Source organism: Melitaea cinxia, chromosome 20 (genome assembly GCF_905220565.1).
Source record: "Melitaea cinxia chromosome 20, ilMelCinx1.1, whole genome shotgun sequence".
Lineage (NCBI taxonomy): Eukaryota > Metazoa > Arthropoda > Insecta > Lepidoptera > Nymphalidae > Melitaea > Melitaea cinxia.
This window is the reverse complement of record NC_059413.1, coordinates 14134172-14152936: the sequence shown is the minus strand read 5'-3', so window position 1 is coordinate 14152936 and position 18765 is coordinate 14134172. Positions and strand designations below refer to the sequence as shown.

General features: G+C 32.0%; 2 protein-coding genes across 2 annotated transcripts; one reads left to right on the top strand and one right to left on the bottom strand.

The window, feature by feature from the left end:
- Window positions 1-3957: 3957 nt before the first annotated feature.
- Window positions 3958-13174, bottom strand: LOC123663326. The gene is made up of 3 exons (XM_045598016.1): window positions 13035-13174; window positions 4773-4921; window positions 3958-4573 (listed from the first exon to the last, which is right to left on the bottom strand). The coding sequence occupies exons 1-3, from the start codon at window positions 13071-13073 to the stop codon at window positions 4141-4143; spliced, it is 621 nt and encodes a 206-aa protein (XP_045453972.1). The 5' UTR covers window positions 13074-13174; the 3' UTR covers window positions 3958-4140.
- Window positions 13175-17835: 4661 nt separating this feature from the next.
- LOC123663303 lies at window positions 17836-18765 on the top strand. Its single transcript, XM_045597992.1, has one exon. It carries the CDS (start codon window positions 17836-17838, stop codon window positions 18763-18765), a length of 930 nt encoding a protein of 309 aa, XP_045453948.1.

Sequence of the window (18765 nt, the reverse complement as noted above, 5' to 3'; positions counted from 1 at the left end):
GCTCAAACTATGTTATACTTATGAGCAATTGGCTTCCAATACTTTTGGTGTCACACTCGTCTTTAGGCTTCGGCTACCACTTACATCCGGTATGTATTGTTGTTTGCGAACCTATTCGTATATAAAAATTACACAATAACACTTACAAATTGTTTCTGTCCCTTGTTTTTTTTGTTTTGTTTTAATCTTCATTGTAGCTTATTGTAATGTAAGACACTATCTAAGTTCTGGCCATGTGTATTTTATTTATCTAGCTGTGCCCGCGACTTATTCTGCGTGTAATTTAACAAAAATTTATTGTTCAGTTTGCAGAGTTATAAAATAATGTACCGTGTATACATTCATATGCATTTAGTAAAAAGCGGTTATTTTAATATTACAAACAGACACTCCAATTTTATTTATTTGTAGGTATAGATCACCTACATCTATAATTAACGTTACACTCAGACTTTACCTTTATCTTAATATATATAAATCTCGTGTCACAATGTTTGTCCTCAATGGACTCCTAAACTACTTAACCGATTTTAGTCAAATTTGCACACCGTGTGCAGTTTGATCCAACTTAAAAGATAGGCTATATTTTATTTTGATATATTATGTTATTATTATATTTAAGAAAAAAATAAGGTGATACGAAGTTCGCCAGGTCAGCTAGTTGTATAATATACTTGAAATATGCTGTAAACTTTTTTGGTGTATAAGTAACAAGTAAGTATAAATAATTAAAATAAATAAACAAATAAAATAATTACAGCGCACAGATATAGGCGTATTATACTATTCAAGAACATATAATTTTATCTCTTTTAGCCAAATATCAATTCTTCTTTCGTAAAAAAACGTGGATTGAAAAACGATGCTCCATTGCAAACCTGTCATATAAATCGCTACACTTCAGCATGTAATATCCCACTGCTGGGCATTTGTCTTTTTCCCACATAGGAGAAGTATAATCTTGAGACATATTTATATAATCCTCCTTGGATAGACCCCAATTCTCAGAATTAGATAATCCTTAACCAGTAAAACATGAATCTTTAAAAAGCACATTATACATTACGTTCTCGCAAGATTTTTCGATTTCGATAATTTAAAAATATGAATATACAGTAAAATTAACTCAATACCCAAACACCAAACATCTAAATAATTCAAACATCGTTTTTGAATAAACGAGATGCAAATTGAATTTGAACCACGGACTGTGAATAATAAATACTTAAATCCATACTAATGTTATAAAAAGAAAATATTAGTTATTTTTAGGGTTCCGTATCTCAAAAGGAAAAAACGGAACCCTTTGATTCACTTTGTTGTCCGTCTGTCTGTCGAGACCCTTTTTCTCAAGAACGCGTGAAGATATCAAGCTGAAATTTATATCAAATACCTGAGTATTGAGTCTACTGTCCCTTGGAGCTGTGAAAAAAATAAACTTCTAATCCATCGTGATCAAAAGATGCAGCCGCTTATGCTTCAAATTTTCGACACAACGAAATCAAACTTACCTCAGAATCTTTAAATTTGGTACAATACAACCTCTTATAGCACAAATAAAGGAAAAATTGCGAAAAGCATAAATTTTTAGTTAAATCTTATATATAAAATTCTCGTGTCACAATGTCAGTTACAATACTCCTCCGAAACGGCTGAACCGATTTTTATGAAATTTTGTGTGCATATCGGGTAGGTTTGAGAATCGGCAAAAATCTATTTTTCATACCCCTAAGTTATAAGGGAGCGTTTGTGGGGTCAGCTAGTCATATAGTAAAAATATTTTTAATAATTGTTGTATGGAACCCTCAGTGCGCGAGTCTGACTTGTACTTGGCCGGTATTTTTAATGTTTTAGTAATACTCGTAGCTAAAGCTTATTGTTCGGTGCAAAATAACATAAATGATAAAGATTTGTGGATTTAATGACGCTGTATTTCATGCAATTTTATATTCAAACACAATTTATTTTATAAAGAATAACTACCGAGAGAATGAGTGAAGAACGATTGACGAAAAAAGTGTATAAGGCGAGAGTGAATGGAAGGGTTGGGAGGGGTATACCTAGGCGGACGTTCCGAGACCAAATAAGGGAGGTCTTGAAGAAAGGCCAGGTCAAGTCAGATCAGTACCCTAAACCGTAGAGCATATATGAAGGGAATAATGAAAGTGGACGAAGCGAAAGAAGTATGTAAGGATCGTAGCAAGTGGAAAAAAGTGGTCTCTGCCTACCCCTACGGGAAAGAGGCGTGATTATTTGTATGTATCTATCTATGTAGTAACTACTGAGTTTCTTGCCGATTTTTCTTTGCAGAATCTACATTCCGAATCGTGGGTAGTTTCACATTTAACGATAATTGGTGATTTAATTTATAAGGTGACGATTCGGCTTTGTAGACTATTTGAATAAAGATATTTTTTATTTTGATTTAAATTATTTATTTATTTATTTATTTATACTTTATTCTACACCACAACTACATTTTAAACAATAAACACATTAAAAAAAATAATGCATGCATTCAATAATTGTTAGAACCATTTATATTTTTTTTCTCCCGGAGAATATACGTTATCACTGTGACGTAGGCTTTATATTGACGGGACCAAACACAAGTGTAATTCAGACGGGCAGAGCCGCAATGAAAGCTAGTATTAAATATTGTGATTTCTTCCACCAGTATCTAGATCTAATTCCAAGGCTAGACATTTAACTCAAAACCCAGACAGCAATAAAAATCAGATGTCTGGACAGGATACATTGCAGCCAAATAAATTTTGGACATTAGGTTTTATTACGTTACCATGAAGAATATATTTCACGCAATCAAATAATTCATATATTTGATTTTTATTGACGAATAATTTAGTTTAGCTTATAAATGTCCAGGATTTATCAACACAAATAAACGTAAATATTACAAAAATCTTAATAAATTTTATAGATATATATATCACTGTGACATTAGTAACCTCTTTAATATAACCTATTTTGATAAAAAAAGTACGCTTTACTCACCACAGACTCCATTAGGAAAGTTAATTTTAATAAAAGCCAGAACAGCTTCTTATCTTGTGGGGGTCTGAACAAAAACACAATGTCAGCATTATGGGCCACAACAAATATTTACTTCGTCTGGATATCGAACCAGTAACTGAAAATACAACAGCAAGTTGCCAAAACTACTACATCGCATATGTTATACCAAATATTTTTCAATGGGTTCAAATGGGGAATCCTTCAAGCAATGAATATGTATTACACTGTATTTCTTTTACTGAAATTAAATTTACCATTTTATCTTGATTAATTATTAATTAATTAACAGCAGTAATAAGCGAGTTAGATAAATATTAAGTACAAATAAAACATTTATTACCAAATAGATACTATTTATTTCTTTCAAATGGCAGTCGTTTCCAATTTTAAAATACTTTTTATTAAATCATTTATCTTTATGGCACCTACAAATTACTACACCAAATTTTCTTATTTCAAGAACAATTAAATCAATGCCCTGAAAACTATGTACTACTAAACACTCAATACATTAAATAATTAAATAATAATATAAGCTACACAAATTTATGTAAATAACTGCTTCGTACATTCTAGTAATCAAAATATTACTTAAAATAAAATTATAATACATTGTGCCAAAGTCCAGATTTAGCAGTTTTGGTGGGAAGAATTAACTTTGGATTTTTGAAGTAAAATGTTTTTACGCACGCTGGACTTGGGGAGGAAGTTGGTGAATGCGTTAGGAAAGCGTTATGAAAAGTGTGATTGGGCGAGGCGAATGAAAATTGAGAGGGAGATATAAGTTAGTGAAGATAGAAAGAGAGTGAATTACGTTTCGTAAGTTTTACTTCTAATCTAAAGGACACTCGTTTTTTTTTACGGTATTTATACCGTGGTTAAGTTTCACAACTGAAAATTTATTAGATTATTAGAACATCATTTTGTTTCGGTTCAAAATATATTTAAAAGAGAATCATTTAAAAAAAACAGTCAATCAAAAATCATCATTAGCATTTTATGGAGAAACATCAGTCATAAATAAATATTTACAACATATTTATAACATACTCATAATTTTATAAATCACTCATAATATCTTAGTTTATGGATTTTTTTTGCGACTTAACTTGATTTTTTCGGCGTGAACAAAGTCACAACACTGCCGTATATCAATTGTATCAGACTACCAATAAACTCTATCGCAAATACGAAAAATCCATCCTTTGGTTTTGGTTTCACTTCTTCATCGTCAACATCATCCAAACCAAATGATTCCACGTTGTCATCATCATAAGCAGTATCATTCAATTCTATATTTCCCTTTACAGGTGGTAGATAACTGGAATACAGGGTTATCTTTTCAGGTTTTTTATCTATCTTCTTTAGTGCATCTGCTGAGAGTTCCTCTACATCTTTGTCATTTGATATATCGTTGTTGATGGGTGCTGTGGCTGATTTTGGTGCGTCTTCGGCTCCGTCATCAAGAAGTTCTATTTTGTCCCATAGTCGTTTTGTTGGTGTAGATTGTGTTGTGTTCTGGCCGATTCCTAGAAATCTGAAAATCGCAACAGAAATTTTGGTTTAGTTGGATTTCTAGGATAGATCCTGACACTTTGAACCTATTTGTACAAAAAAAAAAATGGTCCAGCCAGTCACTAGTTTAACGTTTATGATTTCAGCAAACATTGCTGATTCATCCAACCAAGGCAAGTAAGTAACTTTACGTGTTCACAACCGAAAATTATAAGTTTCACCTGTATATTGGCGATGTAATCCTCTCTGCAATGTTGTTCGCGATCTGGTGGTAGACATCAACGCTGGAGTGAGAATTGGCTTGCGTGGTGTAGACGCTCACCACTGAGTCTTCTTCGGGAAGACTACGTGGTGAACAGTCTCTTGATACCTGGCATAAAAATACATCAGTTAATGATATGATTATGAACCTTAGCCAAAGAGTGCAAGTGGAAGAACAAGAGTGCTGTTCATCAAAATCAAAATCAAAAATAATTTATTTTTATAGGACTCATAATCACCTTCAAATCGTCATTATACAAATTATGATTAAAAATGAAATTACCACTATATAATAGCTAAACCTTGTTATTCGGTGTAGGATTATATTAATAATCAAGATGTGTGGATCTAGTGACGCTGTACTTCATGCAAGATATTGTCTATTGTATGATAAAACAAAGTCTATTATATCTACGATTTTATTTTTGTGTTACCCACACATTAGGAATTCTAAACATTTCTTATTCAATTCTAAAACAAAGCTTATTAGCTTTTAAAATAGTTACTGCGGAGTTTCTTGCTGGTTCTTCTCTGCTAAATGTACATTCTGAATCGGTGGTAGCTTCACTTTTGATAATAATTTCAAGATGTCGATACGATGGTTTTTTTGAAGCATATTTGAATAAAGTTAATATTTTGATTTTGATTTCGACTTTCATTTCATTCTTGTAAAAATTCCTTGAATAAAACATCGTATATTCGTGACACATAAAAACTTCCGAAGACAAAAATATTTTGTTCGAATCGGAAAAGTTAAAAAATCACGAAATTTCAATGTTAATGCGTCGCCAGAAGTCCAGACACGTAGCTGTGATACCGTCCAAATGCATGGTGATCGTACTGCTATCCTTGTTTTTATAGATTTACTACTGGAAGGTGAAATTCTCATGTATATAATGAATTTGTTTGTTAAAAATACTTCTAAATAATATTCATTTCAGCCTCATGACTCAAATGACGTGAACTCATGTGTGTTGCCCATAGTCACCACGGGCAGGTGGGTTGGCGACCGCTAAATAATATTATAATAAAACAACTTTTTCGGGTTTCATCGCGGTTTATTTTTGTAGACGTTTCGGATAATTTGAAGCTGAGTCCTCCGGTAACAATGGTTGCACAAATATTAAGCCCAGATTAAAGGTGTCAATCGAACCTTCATTAGAAACAATCTATCAGATATAGTTAAGTTCAAATAAAATATCCTATGTTATTAAATATTATTAATAAAATAATTAATATGATTAGCATTCATCGCTCAATCTGAATCAATCTGGACGTGACGCCTAGATCCTTGATGTCAATGCCGGTGTAGTCGACACACGTAGTCTTGATACGACAATGACATATTTGCAGTTTATTGCACTATTGTTATTGTTTCTATATATTTTATTACTTATGTGTTATATTAATTCATAATAAACTATATTAAATTTACAATTAAGTGAATGTACGTCACAAATAACTAGGCGTTACATACAAAGTACTAGTTAATTACAAAAATTATAGTGCTTTGTCTAGATTTTCTAGGTGACCTTTCTTGTATAGTGGTGACCAATTTGGTTCCCAATTAGATCATACATTTGTACAAGTATTTGTATCAGATATACAAACTCAAAATCAAAAACTACTTTGAAGAAGTAGAATTTAATAGAACTTTTGTTTTAGTTAATTAATTGGTCGGATTCGAAGTATAGATTTTTTAGAGAAGAATCGACCAGAAACTATGCAGTTACTCTTTTGTAAAACGTAAAACTAAAGTAAAAGTTATGTGCAAGTGACACAGAGCGCACTACTAGTATTTTTTAGAAAATATAACAAGTTCTATTCTACATAAAATATTTGGAAACTTTTAAAAGGTGCCGAAATCGGATAACTGAAGTAGGGCACAGCAGGAAATTCCCTGCTCGAAATATGGAGCAGTCCGACTGGGGAAGTAACTCGATCTTACAGAAGATCACAGATAAATAATACTGCTTTCAAGCAGTGTTGTGTTCCTGTTGGTGAGAAAGGTGACCAGAGCTCCTGGGGGAAACGGGATGGGGTCAGCAACGCGCTTGCGATGCTTCTGGTGTTGCAAAAGTCTATAAGAGCCGCCATACGCTTGTTTGCCGCTCAGTTACAAATGATGAAGACAAATATGTATTTTTTATTTTCATATATTATTATTATTGGTTTGTAATTTATTTATTGGAAAAACTGGTTATTAATATCATAAAAAAATATAATCACGAAATATCTGACATTCAATGGCCAGTATATAACAAATCTGCATCATAAATTTAGCGTGTTCAAAGGAAATGGAGTTGAAACAAACGACCGGTAGTTTTCAGCACATCCATTCCGACCATAATATCCTTCAAAACAAAATATTCCCTTTATAAACTATTATTTTAAAAGGATGTAACATTGCACATATTCTTATAGAAGCATGTGTGGTAGCTACGCTTTGGTACTTATACAATAAATTTAGTAAAAACAAATATATATATTTTTTTAAAGACGATTCATAAGTTCGTTTGAAGCTTAACCATCTGAGACCAACGAACATATTTTTTCCTATTTTTTTTTAAACTAATTGACCACAGATTTACAAAAATTAAACTATTGTTTTATCAAACCTCGGTCTTGATAGGTATTCTAGCATAATGGCTCCTTTATCCAAAAGTGAATATGTATAAATCCAATTTAAAAATCATAAATAAATCCTGGTTCAATGAACTCATGAACACGCTACAAAATTCATTATTGCAACGAATCAAATCATTCGTACGCTGTTACAATAATTTAAAATAACTGTAATTTTTGATATATCATATGAATTTTATTTTAAATACGTATATTATAGAAAATCTCTAAAAAATAAAATGAGACTGGAATCGATTCTTTATATGTGAAAATTGTTTGTAGTTATGAAAGATCTCAGAGCTGGGCAAAGACCTCCAGCTGTTGTTTTCACCAGGGTTGGTTTCAAGTACTGTGCTTAACAAATGTGTGTCTTAGAATTTCTTTAAAAAAAGTAATACACAAATAAACGCTTGACAACAACCAGATAAGTATTAATAGAATTTTTTAAATCTAATTTACATACACTACAATTTACATACATACTTTTTTGATCTGACAGAACGAAAAAAAAAACGGCAGAGACAACAAGCTATAGTCTGGATCAGCACAAAAATATTCTTTATTTCAAAAAAAAAACTGCGTTACCTGTGAGATATATTGGTTTAATTTTTCACAAATAAAGTGATACACGTTATTATTACATACCTAGTAATTTAGGAATCAAGAATATCAAGAAGACTTTGTGTGTTTGTTAGGGTGGAATCTCGCGGTTCAATTTTGAACCCGTAGTAACAGATAGTAAAAGTTTTAATAAAATGTTTATTCTACAATTTTTAACGCATATAAATAAAATTTCTTTTTTTTTAAGTTTTTTTTATTTATTTATTACTCCAAAAATGCAAGGTTGCAGTCTTATAGTATAGAATTACATTATATTGTAATTAATACTGGATAGATTACCTAAGTTTTTAACGTTGTAACGTAGTTTTGAAATTGTTGGTCGATTTTACTACCATAATTTTGTAAAAAATTTTGATTTATAATCACTCTATGGCGAAATTGATGTTTTAATTTAATATGGAATAAATATGAAAATAACCATAAAACGAAGTTACGAATGAAACCTAATAAAAATAAGTTAAATAAATTCTAAAACAATATCCAAATTGACTAAAAAGTCTTAATAACGTATGAGTGCGTTGATAAAAAATATTTGATCTATATTTAACAATGATTCAAAGAGATTAAAAAATCTATATAAACATTGACCGTATTTAATCACGCGCAAATATATTTCTTTTGTTTTCGATTCGTTGAGTTCTAGGGTTTCGTCGTCGCACGGTGAAAGCCAACAAATCGTTTGTACTAATACTTTATTATCTGTTCATTCGATCGCACCACCTTTCAATTAAAAAAAAATATCGAAATCGGTCCACAAAGACAATACATAAAGTCAAATTGAGTCGGTTAAAATACATTGTACAATTGTTACCTAATATTACAAAAGTACGGAACAATCTGTGGGAAGGTTAAATCGCATTTGACGGACTTGTTTTTGTCTTTTTCTGTTCTTTTATAATAACAAAAGAAAAAATCATTTGCATATTTAAGAATAAGATTTTATTTTTTATTTATTATTTGGATTTTATTTTAAGATTTAATTTTTTAAGTTATACTTCTTTTGGCGCATCAGGGAAAAATGTTGAGAGTAAATTTTACGATGCGCGCGCACACCGTCACAATAAACCGACACCCTGAAGTTAGCTAGTCAACGAAAAAGTTAGTAACGTGAACTTAGCTAGCCAATGAAGTCTTCTTAATGCGTACACACACTTTTTTTTCTACTACAAACTTCACACGTCAGTCGGTTCAGCTAATTTATATTAATACCAGCTGTGCCCGCGACTTCGTCCGCGTGGACTTTAACAAAATATTTATTGTTCAGTTCGCAGAGTTATAAAATTAAAAAAATAAATAAATAAACAGCCTAAGTTACTCCTTATTACATCAGCTATCTGCCAGTGAAAGTCCCGTCAAAATCGGTCCAGCTGCTTCAGAGATTAGCCGGAACAAACAGACAGACAGACAAACTGACAAAAATTGTAAACAAATGTTATTTTGGTATATGTACCGTGTATATATCCATATGCATTTAGTAAAAAGCGGTTATTTCAATATTAAAAAACAGACACTCCAACTTTATTTAATTGTATAGATCATAAAGATAAATAGTTAGTTTGTTTCTTTAAAGGAGCCAATCTCAGAAACCACTGGTTCAAATTGGTGTTTTCTTTTGTGTTGAATAGTCCATTTATCGAGGACGGCTATAGGCTATACAATATTTTAACGCGAGTGAAAACGCGGAGCACAACTAGTATATGGTAAGTTTTTCCTTTAATTATTTTGAACAAATACTGAATTTTTAATTATAGAAATAATTTTAAAAAATTACTATTGTTTTACACAAACCTCGTCAATTTCACAATCAGTCAATAGTATTCCGGTGTTAAAACATTAATGAGGTTAAGATAAAAACAATGACTATTTACATATAGCTTTGTATATACTCGTAGAGGAAATACTTATATAGAAAATAGAGGCTATGTTATCTGCTCTGACGTAGTTTCGGGGTTGCGCAAGGTTTCGTTACGGCTACGGTACTATTTCTCTAAAAAAATTATTTTGGGGAGCAGGCGACTAGGTACATACCTCAACTTTACAGATTATCATAGCTAAATAACTCTGTTATCGTGTAATATTGTGTCCCTGTGGTGAGTTAGAGAGTAGAGCTCCTGGGGTTCGGGGTAGAGACGCCAACGCGCTTGCGATGCTTCTGATGTGCAGACGTCTATAATCTACGGTAATTGCTTACCATCAGGTGGGCCGTGTGCATTTTTGTCTTCTTATTAAAAAAAAAAAGTATGTACTTATATACGCGCGTAATAAGTTATCCTTCACTGGCTAGCTCACTTCATGTTGCTAACTTCAGGGTGTTGGTTTTTTGTGACGGCGTGCGCGCGTGTCGTAAAAATTTACTCACATCATTTTCCCATAACGCACCAAAACAATTATAACTAATATAATATATAATGTAATATAAGAAGTACTGGTGTGTGGTTACGGCAGTAAAGAATATAGTCACCCCCTCTTTTCCCGTGCGTGTCGTAAGAGGCGACTAAGGGATAACACAGTTCCACTACCACCTTGGAATTAAAAAAGCTGACCGATGGCGGGATAACCATCCAACTGCTGGCTTTGAAATGCACAGGCCGAAGACGGGCAGCAGCGTCTTCGGTGCGACAAAGTCAGTTCTGCGGTCACCAACCCGCCTGCCCAGCGTGGTGACTATGGGCAAAACACATGAGTTCGCGCCGTTTTGGCGCGAACTTGTGGACACCTATGTCCAGCAGAGGACTGCGATAGGCTGAAATGATAATGATGATGATGATGATGATGATGATATAAGAAGTATGACTAGCCAGTTGGCGCAGTTTGTAGTGACCCTACTTTATGCTCCGGGGGTTGTGGGTTCGATTCCCACCCCGAGTCTAGATGTAATATGTATATTTATGTGTTTATCGAAAAAAAAATGATATGTAGCTATACCATTCAGCTGTTACCTATAACACAAGCATTAAGTTGCTTACTTTAGGAACGGACGACCATGTGTGTACGTTATAAGATATTTATTTATCTTATAACTTCAAAAAAGAGTTCGTTGCTCTTTAACACTGAAACTGTCAAACCGATTGCAACAAAACTGTGTCCGTGGATGTATATATAAAGATAATCTGATGATTTTAATATTATGTATAGTATTTTTGTATTAGCTTTTTGCATATAATGTTGTTGTCTGTCCATTTCTGCACCCGGGTCGGATCGAGTGATACATAATTTAGTCTCTGGCGGACTTGTGTATTGATTTTTTCTATTTATTCCAACGTTACTAAACGGTTTGACCTAAATATATATAAATAGGTTTGACGTGTCTATCTGTGATATTAAAAGTAGCACTCTAAAATATTTATAAAGATATAATATTGATTCTGCGGAATTTACCGCGTTTGTCATTTGAAATTCCCGATATTTCGGCGACGTTGCAAACACCATGGTGACCCAGAGGTATTAATGTAGTTTCAAATTTACGATTACTGCTCCGCTGATGGGAGTCATTTAACCTTTATGGCCTATAAGAGTTTGACTCGATAGGGTAATAGATAAATTTTTTGTTGTATAATCGGGCCCATAAATTTTGAGTACAGTACTAAACTTACAAAATACAAATACACATTTATTAGTAGAGAACGCTAGATTCTTAGAAGAATAAAAGGCTTTAGTTTCTTACGCGGTTAAAATAAATATTACTATTTATAATAATTATCCTAATCTTGGGAAACTAAACGTAACGAATTATGAATGTAATCATAAAAGCTACGGTTGTTAAAATATAAAAATAAAGATAAAAATAAATACACAAAAAGGCTCAGGAGTTACACACATATTAACAACTATTGTTAACAGGGATAGCTTTTATGTACAGACTTCCAAAAAAGGAGGCGGTTCTCAATTCGACTGTATTTTTCTAATGTATGTTACTTCAGAACTTTTGACTGGGTGGAGCGATTTCGACGAAATTTTTTTTAATCGAAAGGTGGTGCGTGTCATTTGTTCCCATTTAAATTTATTTGAGATCTAACTACTACTTTTCGAGTTACTTCTACATCGACCTATGTTGTATTATACCGCATAACTTTTTACTGGGTGTACCGATTTTGATGATTTTTAATTTAATCAAAAACTGATGCTTACCATGTGGTCACATTTAAATTTCATCGAGATCTGACTATAACTTTTTGAGTAATCTTTGATAACGCGTATTTACTTGAGTATATTTTCGTCTACCTACGTTGTATTACTTGTCGATGTAATTGAAGGCGGTTTTTTTTCGTTTGCGAGCAAATACAACTATTTTCTCTATTTTTTATTGTAACAAATGTTATTTTTTCGGTTAATTACACAAATATGAATAATGTCTGATTACCGTAGCGTTCTAACAATGTTGTGCAAACCTTTAATTTAAGTGCATATTGTATAACTTAGTGGTTTTGTTTTAACGTAGAAAACTTTTTTATGTGCTTAGTTGGTATGCCTTTATTAAATAAATAAATAAATAAATAAATAAACTATCAAATGTTTAATATAACTGCAATTAAATCGTTATTGTAGAATTATTAAAATTATGCAAAAGAAAATTAGTTATCTTTGCACGTCAAATATACAGACAAAGAAAATACAGTTTAATTAAAATTTCCCTTTATTTTAAAAACTTTTAATTAATTGATAGCTTTATTTCTGAATGAATAATAAATGATTAGTCAATAAATTTAATATTATCATTTATTGTTTGAAGTATAAAAGTTTAATTTTAATTATGTGTAGTAAAAACACGTAACGGTACATAAGTATATTCCTATTATTTATAATAATAAAAAATTAAATCATTTATTTAAATAACTTACTTATAATCTTATTTATTTTTGCTATTTTTTGTATAAAACACATTACCGACACATTTTTTTAATTATTTTTGTAATCAAATTTAAATCATTTTTTTTTTCTAAATATACAAAATATAATTATATTTAAATAATACTCACCAGCAATCCAATCACAAATACAAGAAATACTCTCGTCATCTTAGCGGAATATCTTCCTAAACGTCCTTATCTTACGTTTGAACCTCCAAAGCCTGTAGAAGCGGACTGCGCGTGCGCACATCGTCGATCGACACCTGTGGTAGGGTGAGGTCGGTTTTGGAGCTAAGAGGACAAATATACACACACGTGACGTGAATCTTTATTACTAAGGATGATTTGTGTCAAAATGTTTTAGATAAATAAGCTAGTAAATGTGTGACGAGAGCGTTACAAAAAGTGTGATCGAGTGAGACGAACGGAGCAAGAGCACGTCTTAGGTGCAAACACACATTTTTTCTCTCTTTCTCGCATAGCTAGTTACGTTCTCATTTATCTAAGACACAGTGCAGGCCTATTGTGCAGAAGTTTAACTTCAGTCGTGTGGTCTAAAGCACACACGTTTCAAATAAATTGTGGATATAATAAACGACATGTTTTTTTCATATTAAGTAACGGAATTATCTTAAAAGTATTTGAAAGCAAAATTAATAATGATTTTGTATAAAAAATCAATTTAAAAATTCTGTAATATTTTTTCAATAACAAGGATATGCAGGTAGGTATGCTAGCTTCCACGTACGTTGTCAAATTTATTATTATTTATTGAGATTTGATAATTTTTAAAAGATTAGGTAACTTTTTGTCTCTTGCCGATTTTTTTAGGGTAAAAATAAATATAAGAATACGTAATAGAAAATAAAATATTCTTTTTTTACCGTCACTAGCTGCAGTGTTCAATAATAGCTTACGAGCGTTTTCGCTAAGCTATAATTTAAATTATAAATTTAAAAGTTCTGTTATTAGCTTCAAGTCAGGGTGGGGTGCATGGATGGAAATACTCCACCTTGCCCCACTGTGAATGCGCCGATGAGTGCACTATTTCGTATTATTTAGGTTAAACTAAATGTTGTTTTGATTTGTCTTTGAAAAGACTAACTTCAAGGTTCCAGAAATTCGTGTGTAAAGCTATACCATACGCAATAAAGTTTGCGGTACATTATATAGGTTCATTAAGTTTACTTCAAGCTTTGAACTAATCAGGCTACGAAAGCAGTGACATAAATGTCAGATATTAATTTTAATATTATTCATATATTTATAAATATCAGACACATAGAATAAACTTTATGGCACACCAGTCATAAAAGATTTACATAGAACAGTTATTTACACATAAAGATAGTAGGCACAAAGGCGGTCTTATCGCTTAGTAGCGATCTCTTGCAGACAGCCTTTAGAAAGAGGAAAATATCCATTGAAAAGGTAGGTGCAGCAGCGTAATTAAAAACATTATGCATAAGTGTACGAAACTCGTGTCTGAGTGCTTGCACCGAAGAGATTGGAATACTTTATTTTATTTTATAGAAAAAAAAAATTATTACTGATTTTGACATTAACTTCTATATTATTACTGTTCAGACATAAAAAGAAAAGTGGTATATGGTACACGCAAACTTAACATAAGCTGAGGTGCGTTCTGGTAAGAAGACAAATTGAAAGACCATTCCGTGCGCTCCCTAATTCACAGTTAGGTTTCAGTACCCGGCTCCCCCAACAGGTAAAACTAAAAGCCACCAAGACCAACAACAATAGAATTTTCGAAAAAACATATAGATTTTCAACTTTATGGTATCTTTAGAAGAACGTTTAGCATAATTATTGTACATACTAGCATTGCGCCCCGGCTTCGCACGGGTATTTAACAAAAATTTCAATATAAATTTTTCCCCCTAATATTTTGAAAATATAATATAGCCTATGTCACCCGCGGATAGTGTGGCTTCCCAACAGTGAAAGAATTTTTCAAATCGATTCAGTAGTTTCGGAGCCGATTCAATGCAAACAAACAAACAATCAAATCATTCCTCTTCATAATATTATTATAGATTACTGTATTTTTATACGTATAAGAAATTTATCCAGCAGAGCTTTTAAGGAATTATCGTGGCAAGGACCTTCAATATTCAAAGAATAACTTAATAAAAGAATAACTTAAAGGAAGAACAATGTCTAAGTGATTTGGGAGAATGAAATGAGCTCTCCATTAGGTGACTTTGTCAAATGTTGAATCACTTTTGTGTTAATAAAATAACAGAAATTTATAATATACTTGGTTTTCTTTTGTTATGAAGTCTGAATCCAAAAAACAGGGACATCGTGAAGTTAAATTATATTATATTTCAGTAAATATAATTAAATTCTAATTAAATCATATATTGTAATGTATTGAATTATAAATAATAGGTACATTTTTCTTTCAAGTAAAAAAAATACTGTCGATAGACGTGTTAAGTACTAAAATACTCTTTTTTAATTTTAGTAAAAGTTAAGGTTATCCGCTAATAAAGAAAACTTTAACCTAAATAGCGTTATCAAGCACCCAAAAATTTTACAATTTTAAGGATAAAGATTACATGTATAAATAAAATCAATTCTTAAAGAGGTAATTCATGTTCTATGTTTAGCAACGCCATGGTCACCGCAGTAGGCCGCGTCCTCCACGCACCGTGAGCAGATCACCAATGAGACGAATCACTGAATTCATTCATAACATTGTGTGTTATTAATAACATTATTGTTAATAATATTAATTTACTTCTGACATATTTATAACTCCTAAAAGAAGGCTCAAGTATAGAATTTTACAACTTAATTCAATATTTAATTAATTAAAAAAAAATATACGCTAAAGGATACGCTAAATAATCTTATGAAAACGTTTTCTGCACAGTTAAACGAACGAAAAAATTATCTTTCTTAGAGTAATCTTAGTTATAAAGAATAATTAAGATTTTCTCCTGAATTATTAAGAAGCTACATAATATACGAGTATTTAATAAAAAGTTTTTTTTTTTACCTACAACTAGGGTGTAAGACAAGGTTACGCTCTACCTTAGCCTATGAACGCCTGCAACACCAAGAATATTAAAAGCGCCAATCCTATATACGCTGTTGTGTGCTATCGTATGTTACAAGTATTTATATAATATAAGCCTATTAGCTGTGTGGTGTGTGTGCTGTGTGGCTACGGCACTAAAGAATTTAGCCACCCCCTCTCTTCTCGTGGGTGTCGTAAGAGGCGACTAAGGGATAACAAGGTTCCACAACCACCTTGGAACTTGAGAAGCCGACCGATGGCGGGATAACCATCCAACTGCTGGCTTTGAAATACACAGGCCGAAGACGGGCAGCAGCGTCTTCGGTGCGACAAAGCCAGTACTGCGGTCACCAACCCGCCTGCCCAGCGTGGTGACTATGGGCAAAACACATGAGTTCACGTTATTTTTGGCGTCAACTTGTGGAGGCCTATGTCCAGCAGTGGACTGTATAGGCTGTAATGATGAAGCCTATTAGCCTACATGTTGTATTTTGTATAAAAGTTTTCTAAAATATTTCAAAAACATGCGTGAAAACCGTATTTCATGTAACACTCTGTTTCGTAGTTTGAAAATAAATTACAGTGCCATAAAGTTTGACCTTATTTTTATTACTAAGTAAGTAATAATATGATAATTGTAGTAATGATATCAGATATACTAGCTGCGCACGCGACTTCGTCCACGTGGATTTTAACAAAAAAAAAAAGTTAATATTCAGTTCGTAGATTTATAAAATGAATAAATGTCTAAAATAAAAGTAGCCTTTTTTTGGCATCGCAGGGAAACCCATTTACGGGTGATATCCAGGATGCCCGGGTAGGCATTCCTAGACCGTATGTCGGCTTCAGCACTTGGGGGTGCACTACCGACCAAAACCCCTGCGGGAGCCTTCAGCCGCTTCAATTGGAGGGTCCCGGATCTGCGGGCAACAGGATCCCTCCTTCATCATTTGAATAGATAAAATCGTTAGGCCATCGACTCATCATGAAATATCAAAAACCGCTGGACGCGTAATAATGAATTTTGACAGGGAGGTAGTTAATAGTTAGTGAACATAAGAACGAATTTTGTGACAGGACTGGATTAAGGTGGTCTAAGGAATCGAACAAGTTCGGATAAAGGTCTTTCATTTTTCGTGCTAAAAATATTTATTTTAAGAGACGTCCAATAATAACAGATTTTGAAAAATTATACGTCTAAGGGTGTCAAACAGGGATTGCAAGTTCGTAATAGTCATTCAATACGGATTATATTTTTTTCAAACTAGCAGCATGAAACTTAATTTTTCTTTTCTCAATATCAAAAATATAGTTGTAAGTACAAAGTATTTTAACTTTGTAGCTATTATATTGTTTAACGCCATCTATAATACTATACAATAACTACGATTGTATAATTTTTATTTAAGTTACGCTATTAGGCGCTAGGTGTCACTAGTCACTTTAAAACATTTGTATTATTTGAAAAATACTCTTTTATGCTCCAATAATATGAAAAAGAAACAACATTTTATAGTAAAAATTTCTAAAGCAATTAAAAAATATTATTTACATTTTTATTTGATACTTTTTTTTAACTTGAAGTTGAAAATTAAGTTAGCTGTGCGTTGCCATGGAAATGAACAGCTATTTTGACAGAATTGTCTTGTAAACAGAAAACTGTTAGCAAACCAAAGAATTGTTAAAAAGATAGTAAAATAACAAAATATGTCGAAGTCGTGTAAATGCATTCCAAAAACATGCGAACGTTACAAAAGACATCTACATTCAATTGCCTGTGTTGACAAAAATAAAAAACCATTCGCTTCAAATAACATTTGTTGTAAAAGTGAAAAATCGAATTCAGTTGGTGTTATCAGTAAAAATAAAGCAAGTAAGGTGGCAATGCCGAAGAAAACTACAAAATCTGACCTGAGTTTTAACCATTTGTGCAGTAAAATTGAATATTGTGAAAAATGTGGTGATGTTCCTTCCAAACGAGAAAACAAACTTACATCCAGTAGCAAACATGCTAGAAACCAGGTAGGAGATTGCAATAGGCCTAGTTATAAAATAGATCAACAAATTACAAGGAAATATTCCAACAATCATAAGAATCAAATACAACAATTCTATAGAAATGAGAATTTCCATCAATCCTCTCATTCAGTCAACACAACGGACAATATAAAAAAAATATCTCTTAACACAATTCTGGAACAATCAGAAAAAGTATCAGATACAGAAAGAAGTATTTTAGAAATATACCCAGATTCTGACGAAGAAATAACATTCATGGATCCCGATGATTCAGAAAATTTGTCAAAAATAAAGGAATTCAGGAATAAAAACTACTTTGAGTGCCATTCAGCTAAATCCAGGGTTAAGCATAATGTTGCTACTATAAAAAATCATAAATGTGTTTACAGGTTTTATTTAAACGAAAGATTATTTCCTGTTCCTATGAACACAGATTATGAAAATAATATACGCTGTATAGAATGCTATTTGCCTTTACAAAATAATTGTACAACTATAAATGGTACAATACAAGCTAAAGTCAAGATAAACAATGAAATTCAAGACATGCTTTTAATGTTGCCAGTTAAAAATTCTTTGATTGTTAACCAAAGGAGAAAAAAGTTTGATAGTAAAGAGGATGAAAGCATATACTTTGGGATAATAAAATTAGATTTAAACGGAAACTCTGTATTCAAAAAATCAATACCTGAAGATTCCTTAGCATTGAAATATCAGAAAGGGTACAAAGAATTTTCAAAATATGAAAAATATGAATATGACAGTTTAAAAAATGATGATATTGTTATTATTTAA

Coding starts and splice junctions, on each gene's coding strand:
- LOC123663326 (XM_045598016.1), bottom strand. CDS start 13,073: ATGACGAGAGTATTTCTTGTATTTGTGATTGGATTGCTG. Junction 4,922..13,034: donor TATTTGTGATTGGATTGCTG/GTGAGTATTATT, acceptor TTTTTATGCCAG/GTATCAAGAGACTGTTCACC. Junction 4,574..4,772: donor ATTACATCGCCAATATACAG/GTGAAACTTATA, acceptor TGCGATTTTCAG/ATTTCTAGGAATCGGCCAGA.
- LOC123663303 (XM_045597992.1), top strand. CDS start 17,836: ATGCCGAAGAAAACTACAAAATCTGACCTGAGTTTTAACCATTTGTGC.